The sequence below is a fragment of the Phasianus colchicus genome, chromosome 3 (genome assembly GCF_987193195.1).
Source record: "Phasianus colchicus chromosome 3, bPhaCol1.hap1.1, whole genome shotgun sequence".
NCBI classification, from domain to species: domain Eukaryota; kingdom Metazoa; phylum Chordata; class Aves; order Galliformes; family Phasianidae; genus Phasianus; species Phasianus colchicus.
The window spans coordinates 76,483,538-76,504,560 of NC_143438.1; the positions used below are offsets into that span (position 1 = coordinate 76,483,538).

General features: G+C 37.7%; 1 protein-coding gene across 3 annotated transcripts in view; it reads left to right on the forward strand.

The window, feature by feature from the left end:
• The window catches only part of ZFPM2 (zinc finger protein, FOG family member 2), a 304,685-nt gene extending 285,171 nt beyond the window's left edge, over positions 1-19,514 (forward strand). Inside the window, exons 5-7 of one of the 3 annotated variants that reach the window (XM_090137893.1) lie at positions 9,621-9,827; positions 13,502-13,726; positions 16,780-19,481. In XM_090137893.1, the coding sequence (XP_089994019.1) occupies positions 9,621-9,827; positions 13,502-13,726; positions 16,780-19,271 (2,924 nt within the window). In that variant the 3' untranslated portion in view covers positions 19,272-19,481. Of the gene's footprint in view, positions 1-9,620; positions 9,828-13,501; positions 13,727-16,779 lie in introns of all 3 variants that reach the window. The other 2 variants (XM_031591121.2, XM_090137894.1) reach the window with 2 other exon arrangements.
• Positions 19,515-21,023: the final 1,509 nt, after the last annotated feature.

Genomic DNA, 21,023 nt, shown 5'->3' on the forward strand with positions numbered 1-21,023 from the left:
ACGAAAGAGGCACCATTAAAACCTGTCTATTGTCCCATTTAATCAACTCAGTTTTTCATACACTCCGCTCTCACAAAATAACTCTGTAAAGACAATCCGCAGGCGTGATTGGGTTTGTAAGGCTACAAAAAGGTCACCTTACAGCTGTGCTGTTCAGGAAGCAGGGACTGTAGGAATGTATGTCTCCAAAGCACAGCTTCACTTTGGTCAGGTTGTTTCAGCAATCAGTTCTTTTTTCTTTCAAACCTGGTGTATCCACAAAAGCTGCAGGGGCAGCGGGTGCCACCTGAGAGCATCTCCTGGGAAGCTCTTTGCGGAGCACCCATTCACCAACCCTGTAAAAAGCAAAAGGTGAGATGAGCTTGCTGCCACAGTAAGTCCTGGCGCCTTCGCTGCAGTGATGTGTGCAACACTACCAACAAGGGTTTATTGGGTTGGGTTTTTTTCAAGCTGTTTATCATTTCCTTTCTTACTGATAAATTATGAAATAACTCTCAAATGAGATCCCAATTAAAATGGAAAAAAAAGAAGTGTAGCACAGAATTCAAAACAGAGGGTTTTGAAAAAGAAAAAAATAAAAATGTAAGAAATTGCTAAACTTGTGAAAGAACTTCAACTTCCTTGTTTGAGTTTATGCTGATTAAAGAAGTATAACAGGTTTAGCATTTGTGGCAGGCTATTTAATTTCAACCTCTGAGCAGCAGACTTAACTTCTTGTGATGTGGGAGGATATTACCATTTTCAGTTTCATTCCATAAGTATTGCCAGTTGTGCCAAACGTTTAATAGTTTTACACCGTGGACTGTCGTCCACCAGGAACTGATATCACCTAAGACTTTTTAGAGCCATCTAATAGAAAGATATGTATTCACTCTGATTAGCCCAGGATTTGAACGAAGGTCCCAGAAGAGATATATAAGCCTCTTAAATGCATAGAACTTCTAAGGATATGGGTTTAACTGTCTCCCCCTGTGGTAAATAAGCTGTGACAGCTCTATCAGGGGGGAAAATGGCAAATAAAATTACCACGTTATTTTCCTGTGAATATTTTCAGAAGACTAATCTATTTTGCTTCTTTACCTAATAGAACTCTGTTGAGTATTATGCCCAGACATTTAATTGGAGGAAACAAATAGAAATCCTCAAACTAACAAAAAGCAACCGGGCAACAGTGGAAAAATAAGAGGTCACATCTCAGTTTTTGTTATACTCCCTGCTCTTCAGGAGCAGTGTACTTCATTTGAGAATCAAGCTTTTGGCAGCGTTAATTAGAGAACTACTGGAATACAGATTGGGATGGTTGTCGTAGACACACTGCAACAAGGGAGAATCTACCATTTATGCTGACACAGGGCACACCAGGTTTGGGAGTTCATTCCAATAGGACTGACAAGTTCCTTTAATATTTTCCTTTTTATCTTTACCAGCTATCTGATCGATTTAACTGTAACATATATATATGTTTGTATATACACACCTATATATATATGTATATCACAGGCAGGTTTAATTATAAAGTCGTCTGTTTGCATAAAAAACACTGAACCTGTCAGCATATGACTAAGCTAAAGCCAGGCTCCATGCTCAAGCAGACTCAGGTGCAAGAGCAAGAGTTATATTCTTAGGGAGCATTTTCCTTCCCTATTTCTGCTCAGACATTTTATATCTCAAAATGCAGGGATTTTAGAGCTGCCTTCAATTTGGCAAGTGCCTTAAAGCAGAGTATTCTTCTGTTCTGAGAAATATCATTCCTAGGGTTCTTTTATTTTGCAGTTCGTTCACTGAGTGAAAAATGAAGTAGGCTCCATATTCCATGTGGAAATAAAAAATAGCAAAAATGGTACCTACTCTTGTTTGTCTACTGTACTGGTTTAATTTTATAGATTTTACATTTTTTGCAGTCAGTGCACTGCTGGCTTATAATATGCAGTAGGTTGTTAAAATTAAAGGTCAAGCATCTTTTGGCATTCTTTTTGATCAGTAAGCAAAGAAAAATGGTAGAAGATGCTGGCAAATCATCTCATTAATCTCAATATAGCACTAAAACTATGTTTTTAAGAGTTTGAGAATTCTGAATTTGCAGAGATGATTTTTGAGACACTTTTTAGAGACATGTTTGGAACCCTGGCATTAAAATACATGAATGGCAAAAATGCTGTGCAAAGTATATATTTTGGGTATGCCAGTGAAAAATGTGAAGAATTATTTAGCAACTAGAAAGACTGTTCACAAAATGCTTTTGATTTATTGCTGTATATACTACAGATCCATATCACTTATTCTTACATTATTTTATTCAAAAACTTGTATGAACCATGAGTTGGCATGTTGTAGAATCCTGAAAAGGCATTAATCAACCTAAATAAACAAGTGCATAGATCTATCTAACAACTATGAAGTAGTTAATAAATTTTTAGCAATTTTATTTTAGAAAAAAAGGTCTAAAAGAGTAGTGCTTAATTATCTGGACTCCTCTGTGCTGGGCTCTCTTTTGATTGTATTAATGAAGCAGCTGGCCCATTGTTTCTCTTTAATTCCTCTATTGTTTTAAGAATATGTCACAGCTCTTTATTCTTTTATCAGGTGCTGTGCAGGAGGATCCACACAATACCTCATATTCCTACTGTATTTGCCAATGCACAAAGAAACCTCCAAAGCATTTTTCAAAGAAGGGGCACACATAATTTATAAGTTCTTTTCCTTGTACCTCTCTACTGTCAAAAATTTCAACAGTATTGGATTTGAATTCATTCTAATTTTTTGTTAAACAATGTGTCTACATATAGATATATGTACTTTGTTCATGTCAAAAATGAGATCTGCCCAATAAGTTGTGCTGCACTGAAATGGCATTCATTATGCTGAGTAGTCCCAACCCCATGAGTGAGAAGCAAGTGGAACCCAAATATGAAGATCCCATCCTATTGTGGAGTGCTAATTCTCCTTAAATGCTTAACCTGTGCAACAAAGGAGAAAAGACAGTAAATTAACTCTAACCCCCATTACCATTACTAAAATGCATCGTTTTTAAAAATTGGAATATTTCATTGGAAAGTTTAATTCAGTTGACGATGCCTGGAAGTCACTAAGAGGAACACAGTCTGTTGTTTAAATAAATTCTGATGGTCTTTTGACCCCTCTTGCAAAAAGATGTGTAGACAGGAAATGGGTTATTATGTTGTAGCAGCGACACAATCAAATCTATTAAGCACAAATTTTTACTATGCCAAAGTAGTATTTTTGAATTAACTGACACTGCAGATTGGCTTTAATAGATACTGCCATTTATTTCCTAAACCTGTATGAAAGATGTATGCTATTTCTGGGTCAAAAATCTGAACTCAAATGGTTCAGCAAGGAAAACTGACTGAGAATGGAAAACTGGAAATGCATTTAGATATAGGTTTAGATCATCTTTGTTCTTTTTAATCTATGGAAAAATAACAGCACTTCCTTCCACAAAACAGCTATACTCAATGAAAACATTGCTTTTAGCAACTTTTTAGCAACTGCTTTTTTGCTAAGTCACCTTTCCTAAAAGCAGGGGTGTGAATCAGAACAGTTTATGGTTGCATTCATTTTGAAGCTTTTTCCTCCTTGTAGAATTAATAGGGCAGTCCACCCTTAAATCTTTTTTTTAGGCAATAATCCATACACAGTTAGCCTCTAAGATCTGCAAAAAGTATGTTAAAAATTGAAACCTTCTGTCAGAAGGCTCACTGTGCTGAGTTCTGTGTTTCACTGGAGGTGTTGTAGAGTTCCAAGGATCAAAAAAGGATGGAGGTCCATTGCTTTAGTTGTATCTTCAGAGCAAATTACTGATTGCAAATAAGTATATATAAGAATAAAAAAAGTATATATTGTTTAACAAAAATCCCCAGAGTAGGAGGAAAAAATGAAGGCCTGTTTTAAGAAAGCAAATTCCTATTGTATTGTAGAGGTTTGTCCAACATAAAATAAAGTTTTGTATTAGCATGCATATCTATCACCACAGTACTCCTCATTCTGTATACAGAAGATAGAGTATTACTGCATCGAAATATGATTTAATTGGTTCAATTTACGATATATTTTTTATACTATGTGTGGTTCCGTATCTTGATGAGCCCAGATGTAGTTGTGCTTGTGGTTTACAGCATCCCATTTCTTGCATTTTATTATTTTTACAAAGCAAATGTCTATCAATCATAGAGATAAATTAGAAAAAAATGTGCAAACATGACACATTGCCAAGATTTTTCCAGCATGCTATATAATTATTAACCTGATTTTTGCCATTGAAAGAAGCCATGAATTACAGATAGCATGGATGAAGTTAAATGCTTTTATATTAGATCTATTTTGCTTATACAGTATTCTATAGGTATGACCATACAATATAATTGAAGCTTTGTCAGCTCTGTAGCCTAGCAACAGATAATACTGTTAGGTTACTGAATTGCTCCTGGTTGACAAGAAGGGAGTATTTTTGTGTTTATCATGTTTGCTAATGATGGGATCCTTTCCAAAAGGCTTGTCTTAATCTTAATTAGAGTTTATCAGCAGAGGTCTGCATGACATTGTGCAGACACTGATTTCATAAATAATAAAAAGTGCAAGTGAAAAATTTGGCAGGAGAAGAAGATATTTAAGACCACTGATTCTTGTAAGAGCAGCATGAATTTCCAAAATGTAATCAAGTTTGAACTGTGACTCTATTCTTTATTATCAAAACTTGCAGTACACTCCACTGCAGTTTTGACAGCAATTATGAGTATGATTTATAAGCTTCCTGTTAGGAACCAGATCTGTTTGCACAAGAATCTTGATCATAAACATTACAAAGAACAGTAAGTCCACAGTTTTTCAGGGACATCAGGACCTTACTTTTTCCTTTGCATAGAAAGATATATATTTTTTAATTTAAGGTTGTGTGTTTTTGGTGTTTTTTTTTTCCAAGCAGCAAACATGTTTGCTCTGAAAGATGCAGATGGAGAATCCTGAAATAACCTCTCCATTTTGTGGAAACTCTGAAGGTATCAGATAGCTGCTTCAGTGCCTGATGTCATTTGATAAAGAACTTATGCCAATGCAATTAGAATGTAATTTTTTGCTCTAGCTTGCACAATATGATATTTTTATTTTCCAAACTTTCTATGATTAAGCGAGCATCTCTCATTCCTTTCAATGTGAGCTAGAAAAGGAGTTGAAATAAATACACAAATAGTGTTTACAGACATTTTTATTCTTTTCTTCTTGATAAAATGCATGTATTACATAGTGGTAAATTTCTTTAAGTGATTTAACTGTAGGTATAAAACAATATGTTGAAGACTTAAGAAGCTTTTATTTTCAGTTCCACAGGCAGAACTAGACTTGTATAGAATAGATATCCATTGTCGTAAAGCCTTCTGATTTTTCAGAACCTTCACTTCCGCAATAAGTAGGGAACTTCTTAACCCACAGTGTAAAACAAGTAAGACCCTGTACAATATAGATAGATGACAGGTGTTCCCACTAAGGACAAGAAAGGGGCTGCAAACATTTTGAGCAATCATCCCTCTATCTTCTTCTCCATTTCCATCTATATTTAGCAAAGGCTATTTATAGACATCCCTATTATCCTTTTAAAATCCCTGATTAACACTGCTCTTTGTTTTATCAAAAGATGTTGTGCTCTTGAGATAGTACTGCATACGTGCCGGTTATGTTTTAGATTGGAAAAATGTTGGTGGGAAGCAAAATCTTGTTTCCTGTTTTGTAACCTGCACCAGTAAGGAAGCTCTGATCTCTAAAAGGAGTCTCTAGACAGCATTATTCATATGATAATCACAAATGGAACTTCCTATTATATTTAGAAGCCTGTGTGAAGTTCTCTGCATTCCATTTTTCTGACTATACCATAGAAGACTCAAGACTTCCTTCCAATCTGCATATGGTGTGTATGAGGGCAGCATATTTGCATTAGGGGGATTGAAGTCATTTGTGTCTTTCAAAACCCCCAACTACTGCCTTACCCCTGCTGCCAGAAAGGGATAGAGGGACTGTACTGTGTCCTGTTGCCATGAATGAATCACAGAATCACAGAATGGTTTGGGCTGGAAGGGACCTTTAAGATCATCTAGTTCCAACCCCCCTGCTATAGGCAGGAAGATCTCCCTGTAGACCAGGTTGCTCAGAGCCCCATCCAGCCTGTCGTTGAATCCTTCCAGGGAGGGGGCATTCACACCCTTGCATTCACACCCTTGCTGGGCAACCTGTTCCAGTGTCTCACCACCCTCACAGTAAAGAATTTCTTCCTAATATCTAGTCTAAATCTACCATCTTCAGTTTAAAGCCATTTCCCCTTATCTTGTTGCTACATACCCTTAGAAAAAGTCCCTCCCCAGCTCTCCTGTAGGCTCCCTTCAGGTACTGGAAGGCTGTTATAAGGTATCCTGTTCTCCTGGCTGAAACGCTCTCAACCTGTCCTTGTAGGGGAAGTACTCCAGCCCTCTGATTATCTTCATAGCCCTCCTCTGGACCTGCTTCAGCAACTCAATGTCCTTCTTGTGTTGGGGGCTCCAGAATTGGATTCAGTGCTCCACGTGGGGTCTCACGAGAGCAGAGTAGAGGGGCAGAATCAACTCCCTTGACCTGCTGGTCACACTTCTCTTGGTGCAACCCTGGACACAGTTGGCCTTCTGGGATGCGAGCACACATTGCTGGCTCACTTTGAATCTTTCATCAACTCACACTCCCAAATCCTTCTCCTCAGGGCTGCTCTCATGCCATTCTACACTCATCCTGTATCTGTGATTGGAATTGCCCCAACCCAGGTGCAAGATCTTGCACTTGGCCTTGTTGAACTTCATGAGGTTGGCATGGGCCCACTTCTCAAGCCTGTCCAGGTCCCTCTGGATAGTGTCCGTTTCCTCCAGCATGTCAACTGCATCACTCAGTTTGGTGTCATCTGCAAACTTGCTGAGGATGCACTGGATTTCACAGTCCATGTCACCTACAAAGATGTTAAATAACACCAGTCCCAACACTGATCCCTGAGGAATGCCATTCATCACTGGTCTCCACTTGGACATTGAGCCGCTGACCACACTTCTCTGAGTATGACCAACCAGCCAATTCCTTACCCAGCCAGTGGTCCATACATCAAATCCATTTTTCTCCAATTATGCAACCAGGATGTCATGCAAAACAGTGTCACAGAAGTGATACACTTAATTTTGAACAGCTGCAAGCATACATCACTTGGGAGATCCTCTTACAGTGTAACTTAACAATGTATCATGTATTATTGAAAGTGTAGTAATATGTCACGATCACTTAAATGCCCCATTTTCTATAGAGAGAAAATCATGAGAATGACTATGAAATACTCAGATCTGAATTACACTGAGCCATAAGTTTATATTCAGTACAGAAGTGTATTAAATTTACATAGCTCTGGTTTACTTTAATAAGCTAAGCTAGAGATTGCTGTGCTCCTGACACTGCCACCTATTCTGTGCAGCTGTATGTGCTGTACGTTTAATAACCCTGGTGTTGAGTGAAGGAGGCAGCAGAGCCCTCTGCCTGCTTCAGCTGTCCATTTTTTCTGTTGCTGGACGTGAGTCAACACCCCGAGGAGCTCCAGCGCTAGGAGACTGAGTCAGCCTCTTAGTCTGATCCAGACTGATTACAGCTAGAGACCCAATAATCAACTACACTGTTATGTTTGTTTTTTTTCCTCCCCCAGGGGTATGACATGACAAGATGTTTGCTTGGATAGAGTCTTGGTTGGTTCTTCTGCACTGGCTCATTTTTATTTTACTAAGGAATCCAGTGAATAATACACTGTAGGAAAAGATTTTATTCTATGTTAAAATAAACTGAAACATGTTCATTATTTCATCCTCCATATATAACTAAAAGTGCGTATTAGTAATGGAAATCCTCTTTCCTCTTAGAAAATATATTCTGATGTTTACAGTGAGAGAGCCCAGTTTTGGGTTCTGAAATTGCAGTGTGCATCATGTCCTTTGCCTGTGAGTCTAGTTAAGTATGCTGTAGGAATTGAACCTCGTCCTCTCTTGAACAGGTTTTATACCAGTTTAACTCCAGAGGCTTCTACTTTAGATTTACTCCTCGCTTGTATGAGACAATGAGTCAGACTGCACTTTTCAGATGTTTGAATTCCAATTTGGTCATTAGAATTCTGCATCTGTAGACATTTATCTTCACACTTCATCTTTATATTCTCTAGAGGAAATTACTCGGATTTGCACCATTTAATGCTGTAATTTTTGGATGGTAGTGTACAGGATGCTTGGGTCCCGTAACAGTAAATTCTGTATAGACTTTGGAACCATCTCCAACTGCTGTATTACCAAAGGGTGAATACAAAGACACTTTTCTGCTTTGAAACTTTTACACCACTTTGAGCTCTGGAAGCTTAGCTTTACTTTTCCACTGAAACACACTGTCACTGATGGTGTTTTGTTTGCTCATCTTTGAAAGCTAATAGACTGGTTTAATTAATTGTCCAAGATTTCTCTAAAACAATGTCCTAATTCTTCCATTTAGCTGTGGCATATCATACGCTGTTGTTATCTCCTCTACCAGATTTTTGCAACAAGTTGTTTTAAAACTATAATCTCTTTGAGGGGAAAAAAATGAAGTGCAGCTGAAAAGGCAGTTATGCCGAAAGATAAACACAGCAATATTACTTATCAAAACGAGTACAGTTTTTGCTTGCCTAATGAATACAACATATAGCTTTTTCTATATATACAAAACCTGGGGAAAAAAAAAGCTTTATAACATATAAAGTATGCAACATTATTTCAGGCATAACTGTATTGGATATGTATCTAGGCCTGAGAGTGTAGATAACACAATATAAGTGCTTTGCCTGTCTAAACATGTTAAATAAATGAGCATTCACTATCGCATTCAAATACATTAGTAGATGTACTCGCATAGTTAATTTTCCTTTTAATGCACTACACGTGACATTTGCAGCACAGAACTGTGGTGTATCTTACTGTCTGATGAAAGTTCTTCCACCTCCCTCCCCTTTTAAACAAACCTTTATTTGAATAAGCCTTTATGAAACAGATCTTTGGCATATCTTCTTTTCAGGAAGTTCAGTCAGTGTAAGCAAAGATAAAGCAGTCATGTTACGAAGAGTATTACATAAGGGAAGATTTTTTTTTAGTGAAAGATGGTAGCAAGCACAAGGGAAGGGAAGAACACCCTTAAGAGGAAATCTGATGTCTTTCTTGCAGCTGTTTGGTTTTATTGTGCTGTGATTTGATATTCAAAGCAAAACAAACTGAGAGTTATAACAAAATATACTGGATATTTGATGAAAAGCAATGTACCATGTAAGCAGAACAGTGCCATATAAAATATTTTCACCTTATTTTTTATAATGCTGAAATGCATAATCATGCTGCAAATCATTAGGAAAAGTATCCCCAAATTGTTTTCTTATACATTGAAAAATCTCAAAGGAAGATGGTAACTTCAAATTTGTTTGCCTGCTTCTATTGAACAAATCTTCAAAATTAAAAATAAAATAAAATAAAGATATGGCAGCGATGTTTTATGTTCTGCAATCTGATACCATCAATTAAATCTTTCTTCTTTTATGTTTCCTGTAGGAGGGCAGCTCTGGTGTACCACAACCAAGGCCATCGCAGAGGGTGAAGAGCTGATTGCCTTTGTTGTGGATTTTGACTCAAGGCTGCAAGCTGCTAGTCAGATGACTCTCACAGAAGGGATGTATCCTGCCCGCCTGCTTGACTCAATACAGTTGCTCCCTCAACAAGCTGCAATGGCATCTATTTTGCCTACGGCTATTGTGAACAGTAAGTGTTGAATGCTATTTCTGGCTTTGTTTAAAAAGAGCAATATTTTAGAGAATATATGAAGAACTAATACAGCAACAGTGAATTCAAGACCATAGAAACCACATAACTTCAGACACACAGCTCAAAGCCTATGTTGGATCCTGCATCATCTCAGATGCACTCACAGACACAAAAGGAGAAAGAAAAGTTCTTTGGCAGATCAGATCACCCAGCATCTGACTTGCCCTCGTGCGACAGTCCTGTGATCTGTTCCCAGAAGTGACAGAATGAGAAACTGTTTAAAAAGCAGATAAGATAGGTCTGGTAACTCACAAAATCCAGCCTTTGCTTCTCTAGTCAGCTTGTTGCTTACTGTGGCAGCATAATTCATGATATTCAATGGATTGGAACAGATCTTTTCAGTTTCAAAATCCAACAGCCATCGTTGCTTACAGCATCCCTGATTTATTGTGGTATCTTTGTTCAATGTTGCTACCCAAGAATGTTTTTAAGTCCTCTGGGCATCAGCTGACCCTATCATGGACAAAATATAGTATGTAATTAAGTGCTGTCCTTACAGAGGAAATATATTAGCACACAGTGAGTTCCTGAGCTGGCACAGTTCAGCTTGGATGTTCTGCTTGTTAAATGTCATTTCTTTAACTTCTCCTTATTACTACTTTTTAGTTTTCTACAGCCCTAGTATCTCCTCCTCCTCACCAAGTACTTTTCAAAAGTTCAGTGTTAACAGAATCCCACCAATAGTCATTCAGACTACTGCACATAGCTTTCAGTTATTTTTCTGTAAGTCTGCCCTTGTAGGCCTTGTATCATAACACTTCCTCATGCTTCCTGTGCTTTGCAAGTACTGCGATTAGAGATAGTGAACTACTGAACACAGTAATTCAAATTTGAGTGAATCATGAGTCCCACGGACACTCAGGTTCACACTGAACAATACTGTCTTGAGTAGTCACACCTTCTTCAAGATTTTCAGACAGGACTAAACAAAACATTGTGACACCTTTCGAGTTGGCAACAATTTCAATCACTTTAGACAGAGATGTTCATTTTTACCCTAGGAGTGGAGCTGTTGTTAGATAATATCTCTATTCACAGAACAATTAACATGGCACAGGATCTTTCCGAAAGGCAGTGTTGGGAGCCCCTTAGATGGACCAACAAATTACCATTGTTTATAGCCAACAGCTGCACAGAAACCACCAGGGAAGGAGTTACCTAGCGTAGAGGGCAAATACTCATTTGTGTTGTTGGAAATGAGGATATGATTTTGTGCAAATTCATGCAACGCTCACTTGGGCTTTGGCAAAAGCATTCGCTTTCTACAGCACTGAATTGCTACAAGCACCTTTGTTGCCCTTACTGCATTCTATAGAGCCCTGGAAAGCAACACTGTTGATTGCTACCTCTGCTGCTGAGAGGAATCTGTATATGTTTATTGTTGATCAGCTCTTGCCATGCAGGCTCAGCAGTAACTTGTGGTAAATTTAGTAGGCTTAACAACTAGAGTTCTAAAGCAAGTAAATATCACTGTCCAGAACTTTCTGCCTCTGCCTCTGCCTCTGACCAGGCTGTGTTTCCACATTTTCATGTTGAGATGATGAAATTCAGCTTCTTCAATAAGTCTCAAGTCAGGCACAAGTTTAACAATATCCTGAATGCACATCTAGTTAGTTCTGCTGTGAGGCATCTTAGAGATTCTATTTTCAGATTTCTAAACAAAAAATCAATTTCCATAAAAAAATGAATGTTGTGGAATTCTATTGTTTGTGTTCTTTTCTTTTTAAATGTTTCTTAACATTTCCTGTGTAAAAATCAGAATATCACCTTGGCTTATTCAGCTTGAACTTGAATGTTTTGTCTTCTGAACTAATCTAATGAAATATTTTGAAAGTATCTCTTGAAACAAATTGAAATATTTTGCTTTGGAAGAATTTAAACATTAACTCAGAGTGACCTTCTATTTTTCACTGCTTTCAGGAAGTAATAGTTTTAGATCCTTTTCCTATACAGTATTCTCTCTGGAATTCCACTTACAGGAAATAAAGATAGCTGGAGACAAATTTCTTTAAGACAATCAGAAAGTTCAATTCTGTGATAGAATCCAGTCAAATTAATTCAAAGTGAACATTCTTCCAATAATAAGAATTTGCTAATCTGGAGTTATTTGGATAGTGAACTACATCATTAGCTACATATGTTTTAATAGATCAAGGCCAAAACTTTCAAAGGTGGAAGTGTCAAGCAAATTAGGAATTTTCAGAGCAGCCAACTGTTCTTCAAGGCTGAATCAAAATCATAAGTAGCTTCTTGTGGGAGAGATTACAGTGAGAGTTTTGGCGTTGACCAAAATGGCTCTGTTTTGATGTTGACTGCAGTTGCCTGTTCTCTGATCCTGTGGTCATCAGGCACATGTATGATGAGTGTCTGCCTACACTCATACTTTTATCCTCTCCTAGTCCCAAAAACAGGAGAGATGCATCCAGAACTGCTGCAGGCAGTGATGCATGACTATGGTAACTCCCAAACTGTATCCAGGAATGGGAAAAATGTTAATGACTTAAGCCAAAAGTGTGGTATAAACCATCCTCATGTTTTAACAGTATAAAAAAGAAGCACCAGTGCTTAGTCTGGACCCTATCACTCTTTACTTTATTAGTATAGATGTACCCTTGCAGGCTAAGATTTCTCCCTTGTTCTTACTGATAGGATAACTAGTTCAGCTTTTGTAAAACGAAACAGGGCTTTTATCCTTCACAGACAAATACACAAAATTTTCTATATAGGTATCCTTCTGACAGGATATTAACAACTACATGTCTGTCGGTTTTGTGTAAATACACAGCATTCTTTATTACTCTTCATGTGAATGAAGTATGTAGCCTCCAGTGCATGATCAACCTATCTACTCCCTCTGCTGCTGGGAAGCACTCTGTGCAACCTCTCTATTGTCTCTATCTCAGAGAGGATGCTGGCACTTCAGGATAAAAGACACTGAGAAACTGCATTATTCCTAGCAAATAAGTCTTTTGAATTGCAAAAAGTGGAACAGTTACAATTTACCAACAATAAGAGGACAAAGTATGTTGGGAATTTTAACTTCTAGCTTTAATAACAAGAAGTCAGAAAATAAACATTCTGCTTAGTATAACACTATATTGAATGCTGCAGGACCTAAAAGAAACAATCTAGTCTGGCCTCTAGGATATCAAAGCAACAGGATTTTTCAGTTATTCAGCAATAACTGAATAAACATTGTAAAAGCACTCATTCTTTAGAATGATCTCCAATTAGCACTCAAAAATTGCTAGGCTGACTTATACAGGTACACATGATTGACAGATATTACATGTTGATGAAGTATGGGGAATACAGCTTATTTTTGAATTGGTACTGCATATTCACATTATACAACCTCAGTTTTAAATAATTGCATGCCAAAAACTTCTAGCTTAATTAATATTAATTATTATTAAATTTATATTTTACAAGAAACAACTGTCTTCCATGTCCAGCAAGTGACATTTTAATAAACCTGTGACTCTGTTTTAAGTATTTTATTAAATAAGCATGTCTTTAGTGGGGAAGCAAAGGGAATTAATCCTGCTGTGTTAATTGGTTGGCACTGCGTGCACTGTGGCTAACCTGCACCTGGTTATATCTGCTTGCAGAGGACATATTCCCTTGCAAATCCTGCGGCATTTGGTATCGAAGCGAGCGGAATCTGCAGGCCCACCTTATGTACTATTGCAGTGGGAGGCAAAGAGAGGGGCCTCAGCTGTCAGAGGAGAGTGAAGATAGCGCTCAACAGATATCCAGTGTCTGCCCCTTTCCACAGTGCACCAAAAGTTTTTCTAATGCAAGAGCTCTGGAAATGCACCTGAATTCTCACAGTGGTAAGTGCCATATTTTGCTGTATCACCTCCTAGATTAACCTATTTGTAGAATTATTCCCTATAAGTCTGCAGTTGAACAATGTGTCTCCATCTATATTCTGCACCAAGCACTTCTCTCAGGTGTAATTTCTTTGTTTTACTTTGTTGCTCTTTTAAATGCTGTCTGTTTCTTAATGTGTATATGCAAACACACGCAGATAGTATTTCTTCACTAGCAAAGGTAAGTTCAAGTATCCAGACACAGTTAGACTGCTGATGCTTGGTTTCTGAAAGAACTGATCAATTACTTCAGGATTTCTTTCACCTGTGAATCTCCTAGATCTCAATCTTTACCTACCCTCTTTTGAATCTCAGTGGAGAGAGGCATACCACCTTCCTTCTGAAATAAGATCTTGGGGTCCTAGTAGGCTTCTGATTTCAAGGAAAAAGGCTTTATGGAGTAGGATTAGCAGCTCTTTGTATGCTTTCCTCAAAGCGTTTATTTCATAAAAACTTCTTTTCTTCTTTTTCATAAAAATATTTCTTTTCCCCCTTACAAATGCAAAATGGGGATATTATTTTCTTTCTCCATGTTGCTAAAATGATAATACTAGATTAATGAAAAGTAAGACTACAAAATTCTTGAGATTAAAAATCTGGAACTCAGCAGGAATCTTATCTCCCTCCCTGAAGGTCCTTTGAGTGTGCTGCTTGAATTTGTTTTGAATTAGGTCTGGGACTGCAGGCTTTGAATCTGCAGAACATTTTGCTCTGGAGTTTCCATTTGCACACAAAATCTGCAATTAAGAAAGACTTCAATGTCAGGATTGGGTATCTTGTTTTTCTTGTGTACAGAGGTGTGTCTGGACAGAAACAAGGGCCCAACAGGGCATTGCAATCCTCCTGTTAAGTATGTGAAATACAAGTGATGGTAATGTATGCTTTATTCACAGAAGAAAGCCTGGTTCAGCGTCAGTGATAGAAATCATGGAGAAGTGTAAGTCTGCTGTATGGACTTAGAGAGATGAAAAATGTTCCTCCGATACTTGGGGGAATTACAGATCTGGAAGGCATCATCAGTTGAGGCTTTTTGGCTTTTTTTCTCTAGAGGTGTCATGGAGTTTCTTCTCAAATTACAATTTCCTTATTTGAAAAGAAATGCCCAGTTATACTAATTACCATACCACCTCAATTCTGTCCCAGTGTATGTACATTAGTATTTAACCTCAAAATTTAGCACAAGAAACACAGAATCAGATCTTCAGCATTGCTAATCAGTGGATCATCTCATGGAAGTCAGAGTCCCAGATCATGTTTTGGCTTTTGCTTCAGTGCCTTGGAGGAGTTTGGTATCTCTAAAAATAGGACTAGAAGAGTGAAAAACTTCCTAATGTAGACAACACAAATAACAACCATTCTTTTAGAGGTCAGATCTTCTTGTTCTTGTATATCTCAGCTTTGAGTATCAGGCTGTTGCTCTTTTCTGTCTCTCTTGCCTAGCAGATATTTCAGTGTTCAGTGCACAGTGGAACAATTTCAACAAGAGTGAGTGAGTGTAGACCAGAGTGTCTTACAGCCTAATAGTTTTTGTTGTGAACAAGTTAATTTCTTCTCATACAGAGAGGAATTCTGAAGACTTAGCCATTGTGTGAAACAATTGCCTCACTCTTTGAATTTGGCGACATAGGTGTAGGGATAGTTTGCAGCAATAACTCATGGTGAGTGACCGTGTCTTCTTGCAATCCTGAGTTAAGCATCTGTGTTCTTTGAAAAACATTGGCCTGAGATATGAAATTCCGGTAAAAAGTTTTAGGTATTTATTAGATCAGATACTAAAGCTCAAGTCTTCCCTTCCTTTTTAGTCATAAACTAGTCAGTTCAATCAGTCTTTCTTTTGTATTCCCTCAGTATTTAATTCTTTTTTACAGTTTATTGCAAATAATACTGCTGCTTCTGCAGAAGAAATGAGGCATTTCTCTTTGAAATATCCTGTAACATAATGATGGGTTTGCTTCAGCTTCTGTAACTGGTCCCACTGAAATGGAAGGTCTGTAGAGATACTTTGCTATGACTGCATTATGTAGTGTGGAAGCATATGAAGCACTATCTTACTGCAGTGGAGGAGCTAAAGCTTCTTATATCCTCCTGGTGAAAAAACATTTGACAGGGAACAACCACTAATTAACGTTCTGTGTATCTCCTCTGCTCAGTTAAGTCCTAGGAGCCCCAGATTATTTCAAATTCTGAGTGTATCTCACATGATGTGAGAGTCATTGACGCTAGTAGTGAAGTGAAGCACTCCAGGTCCGACAGAACGACTTTACTCAGATTGAGCCACAGTGTTCTTACAGTTTTATATCATTCCACAGCCAAAAACATAGTTTATCTAACTAAGGCATGTGCTTGTATGTGTACACAGAACAAATATCCGTGTTTCATTTCGATTTCATTAGTTCTTTCTGATGAAGATAGCTCTGTATCTTGTTCCCACACCATACCTAATTTGTGCAGGCAAAAAGTTGAGCATCAGTAATACTGAAAGTGCTACTTCTACTCTGTCTGATTTTCAGGCATTCCAAGTTTGAGGACTGTACCTCAAAAATGATATATAATAACCTCGATTTTCCTGACCTTGATGTGTTTTCTGTGCATTCAGAATATCTTGTGACTGTATATGGGGAACATTGTCTTCTCAGTTGGAACTGTAATTTTGAAGACCTTTTCATTTACAAGTCTGGTCTATTTGTATCCTTCCCCTTGTTCTTTCTTTTCCTTCATTTCTGCTGATTGCACACAGATACTAAGGCTCTCCACAGCGGAGTGAAAGTCTGGGAATCTCCTCTGTCAGTCTGAGGAAAGAAATTCTGAACTGATTCAAGTATTTTCAGAGTGACTAATAAATGTGCAAGATTCCTATTAGAAATTTTCCTATTAGAAACGTTTCCTATTAGAAACAACTAAGAAAATTAGTTGTTATCACCATGTTTGTACTTTCTGTGCAAGTGATTTTCCTGTATACTTCCTGAAAGGGAAAATGGTCATTTTAACTTGTATTTCATTTATCTTTTCTATAGGAGTGAAAATGGAAGAATTTCTCCCTCCTGGTGCTAGTCTGAAATGCACAGTTTGTACTTACACTGCAGACTCAGTGATTAACTTTCATCAGCACCTGTTCTCGCATCTTACTCAAGCTGCCTTTAGATGCAATCACTGCCACTTCGGCTTCCAAACTCAGAGGGAGCTACTGCAGCACCAAGAGTTACATGTCTCTGGCAACAAAATTCAGAGAGAAAGTGACATTGAACACTCTCCAAGTGGAAATGAAGAAGGTTTACAGCCAGCAACGGACCTGTTAAGCAGAAATGATGTTCCCCAGGGCCAAAAGACCATGCAGACTAAAGATGCAAGTTCTGATACAGAACTTGATAAATGTGAAAAAAAGGGTCCACTTTTTCTTCCAAACCAGAGGCCAGAAACACAACCTGCAACAAATAAGCAGAGTTTTTCATACACTAAAATAAAATCTGAACCATCTAGTCCAAGACTTGCCTCATCGCCAGTTCAGCCTAATATTGGTCCTTCTTTCCCAATGGGACCTTTTCTTTCTCAATTTGCTTTTCCCCAGGACATCACTGTGGTTCCTCAGGCTTCAGAGATATTAGCCAAAATGTCTGAACTGGTCCACCGACGGCTGAGGCATGGAAGCAGCAATTATCCTCCAGTAATTTACAGTCCTCTGATGCCAAAAGGAGCTACATGTTTTGAGTGTAACATAACGTTCAATAATTTGGACAACTACTTGGTACACAAAAAGCATTACTGCAGTAGTCGATGGCAGCAGATGGCAAAGTCACCAGATTTTTCCAGTGTTCCAGAGAAAATACCAGAAGCTGTGAGTCCCAGTAACGGTCAGAGCTCTATAAGCATCCTGAATACAGCACCTCACGCATCAGATCCAGAGAATCAGCTTCTGCAGACATCTTGCATAAACTCTTCAAATGTTTTAGATTTGATTGGGCCAAACAATAAAGGTCATGACAAAGACTTTACAGCACAAGCTAAGAAACTATCGACTGCAAGCAATGGCGATGAGAAGATAAATGGTAAACCTTCAGATGTGAAAAATCCCAATAATCCTTTAGTAGAAGGGGAAAGTGATCCTAATAAGACTACATGTGAAGCATGTAATATTACTTTCAGCAGACATGAAACGTACATGGTCCACAAGCAGTATTACTGTGCCACTCGCCACGATCCCCCACTGAAGAGGTCTGCTTCTAACAAAGTGCCTGCCATGCAGAGAACAATGCGTACACGGAAGCGGAGGAAGATGTATGAGATGTGTCTACCAGAGCAAGAGCAAAGGCCACCACTAGTTCAACAGAGATTTCTAGAAGTGACTAATCTTGGCAATCCTTGTACATCTACTCAAGAGTCAACAGAGAGCCTTGGAGAGTGTTACCATCCACGATGCGATATATTTCCAGGAATAGTGTCGAAGCATCTGGAAACATCACTGTCTATTAACAAGTGTGTTCCGGTTTCAAAGGGTGATACCCCCCACTCTACTGTATCTTGCTTGGAGATGGATGTGCCAATAGATCTCAGTAAAAAATGCTTACCCCAGTCAGAGAGGACGTCCACCTCTCCCAAAAGGCTGCTGGACTACCATGAGTGCACAGTGTGCAAGATAAGTTTTAACAAGGTAGAGAACTACCTGGCTCATAAGCAGAATTTTTGCCCTGTCACTGCCCATCAGCGTAATGACCTGGGACAGCTTGACAGTAAGGTGTTTCAAAACCCAGAAAGTGAAAGAAACAGCCCAGATGTCAGTTATGAAAGAAGCATAATCAAATGTGAGAAAAATGGAAACTCAAAACAGCCCTCTCCTAATGGAAACTTATTTTCCACACACTTAGCAACACTTCAAGGACTAAAAGTCTTTAGTGAAGCAGCCCAGCTTATTGCTACAAAAGAAGAAAACAAACATTTGTTTCTTCCACAATGCCTTTACCCTGGAGCAATAAAGAAAGCTAAAGGAGCAGATCAGCTTTCTCCATATTATGGAATTAAGCCAAGCGATTATATTTCTGGTTCTCTCATCATTCATAATACTGATTTAGATCAAAGCACAAATACAGAAAGTGAATCTCCTAAAAGTCAGGCTCCTTCGAATGGCTGTGCTGTGCAAAAGAAAGAGTCTCTTCCACTATTGCCAAAAAACAGAGGCATGGTAATAGTCAATGGGGGACTGAAACAGGAGGAAAGACCTGCAGCAAACCCACAACAGGAGAACATTTCCCAGAATCCCTCCCATGAAGATGGGCACAAGTCTCCTTCTTGGATCTCCGAGAATCCCTTACCTGCAAATGAAAATGTCTCTCCAGCAGTTCCTACAGCAGAAGAACAGTTATCTAGTATAGCTAAAGGAGTGAATGGGTCTAGCCAGGCCCCAAGCAGTGGAAAGTATTGCCGACTGTGTGACATCCAGTTCAACAATCTTTCAAACTTTATAACTCATAAGAAGTTTTATTGCTCGTCACATGCAGCAGAACATGTCAAATGAAACAACTGGTCACCTCTGGTACCTGTGTTTAGCATATTGTTCCATACAGTCTAAAGAAAGCTGTTTGAATTACATCTGGACAATCAGGAGATTTCACCATTGCTGAGTTGAAGACTTAAAGGTGTAATTTCATTACAGTCCATTAGTAAAGTGTATTATTGGTGCCATTTTCAAAAATATTTATTTATTTTACCAGCAGTATTCATAGCTGTAGTTATGTTATTTTTTATTTAAAAACTTTATATTAAAGTCATTTGTAATGTTATTGTATAGTTATCGTGTAGCACATATGGTTTGCACTGTATAGTAGATTTTAAAGAAAATAGTCACAAACAATACAGAAAAGCATTTTAGAAATAGCTTCAAAAGCACTTGTGTATCCTGATTTTTTTTCTTATATGCTGTTGCAGATATATATGTATATGCTAAAATATAACTTGCAAAGAAGTTTCAACTATGCTGTAAAGTTCGCCTTAAAATTTCAATTTTTTGAACAATTGGGCTCAGTTTGCACTTTATATTTTAGCAGATACAGTACCTTAGTCATTAGGCTTTGCATTTGTATGTAGCAGTATGTTTCTGTCCACTTTCTTAATCTGAAACGTACGTTAAATGAAGATGGCAATTCTTTTCTTGTATAGTACTTGTATTTTCTTTCGCTGATGCATCTCTGTCTCAATTTTTAAACCTTTGCTGTTAAATGCAATACTTTATAAAGAATGAACAAAATTACTGGAAGCAGTATTGTAAGTAATGAGGTCATATCAATCAGTTTTATCTTTTGAAAGGCACAGTCTAAAACAAAACCCTAAACTCAATGCTGCAATTATGAATCTAATTCATATATAAGATATATTTAAATATAAGAGTAGCAATACTGCAACTGGTGATCACAAAGATAATGTTCTACTTCTGATAGAAATAATTTCTCAACAAATGTTGTTACTATGCATGTATATGGATGGAATAAAATTCCAGATCATTGGAGATGTTTGGCAGTAATTTCTTTAACTTTGTTGGGTTTTTTTGGTTGTTTTGTTTTGTTTTGTTTTGTTTTTAAGGAGGATTCAGAGCTCACAAACTGCAAATAACCTCTTAGGAAGAGATTAACATTGTTCCATTTTTTCAATGGAAGCAAAGTGTTCAAAGAGAAAATGAGTACAAAGGATGCTTTCACTTTGAGTGAGTCCTTGTTAACAGGTCAATAACACAACTAAATCTAAAGCAACCTAGTGAACTAGAATTTAAAATGGGAAGTTCTGAAATCAAGAAGGCTGTTCCTTTTATTGGAAATAAGGACAGTGTATTTCCCCAGCACTTGTTCCATATGTCAAAAATGGTGAAACTACCTGTTTCACAATAACTGTGGTGCAATCCTTTATGTTTTTGGTAGTCATTCAGGAAAAGAATGAATAACATTTACTTAATACTGAACAGCAGTTTTCTCCACTACTTCACTACATACATTACTATTCAATAATCTATATTAAAGTCTGAACAAATCCACAATTAAAACCTTTCATTTGCAGTTGTTTAGTCTTCTTTACATTATTTTCATTTAAAAAAAATTATTTTTGTTATTGATGCATTTTTTATCCTATCACTTTGAAAACAAAACCATAAACTGAATATGTCACATAAACAGTTGTAGTTAATTTAGTTCCTGTATGAACCTGAGAAACTGCAGATTCAGAATCATAAAAGGATGATATTTCAACTAAGCATCTGGAGTCTGGCATAAGGAGCTGTTAT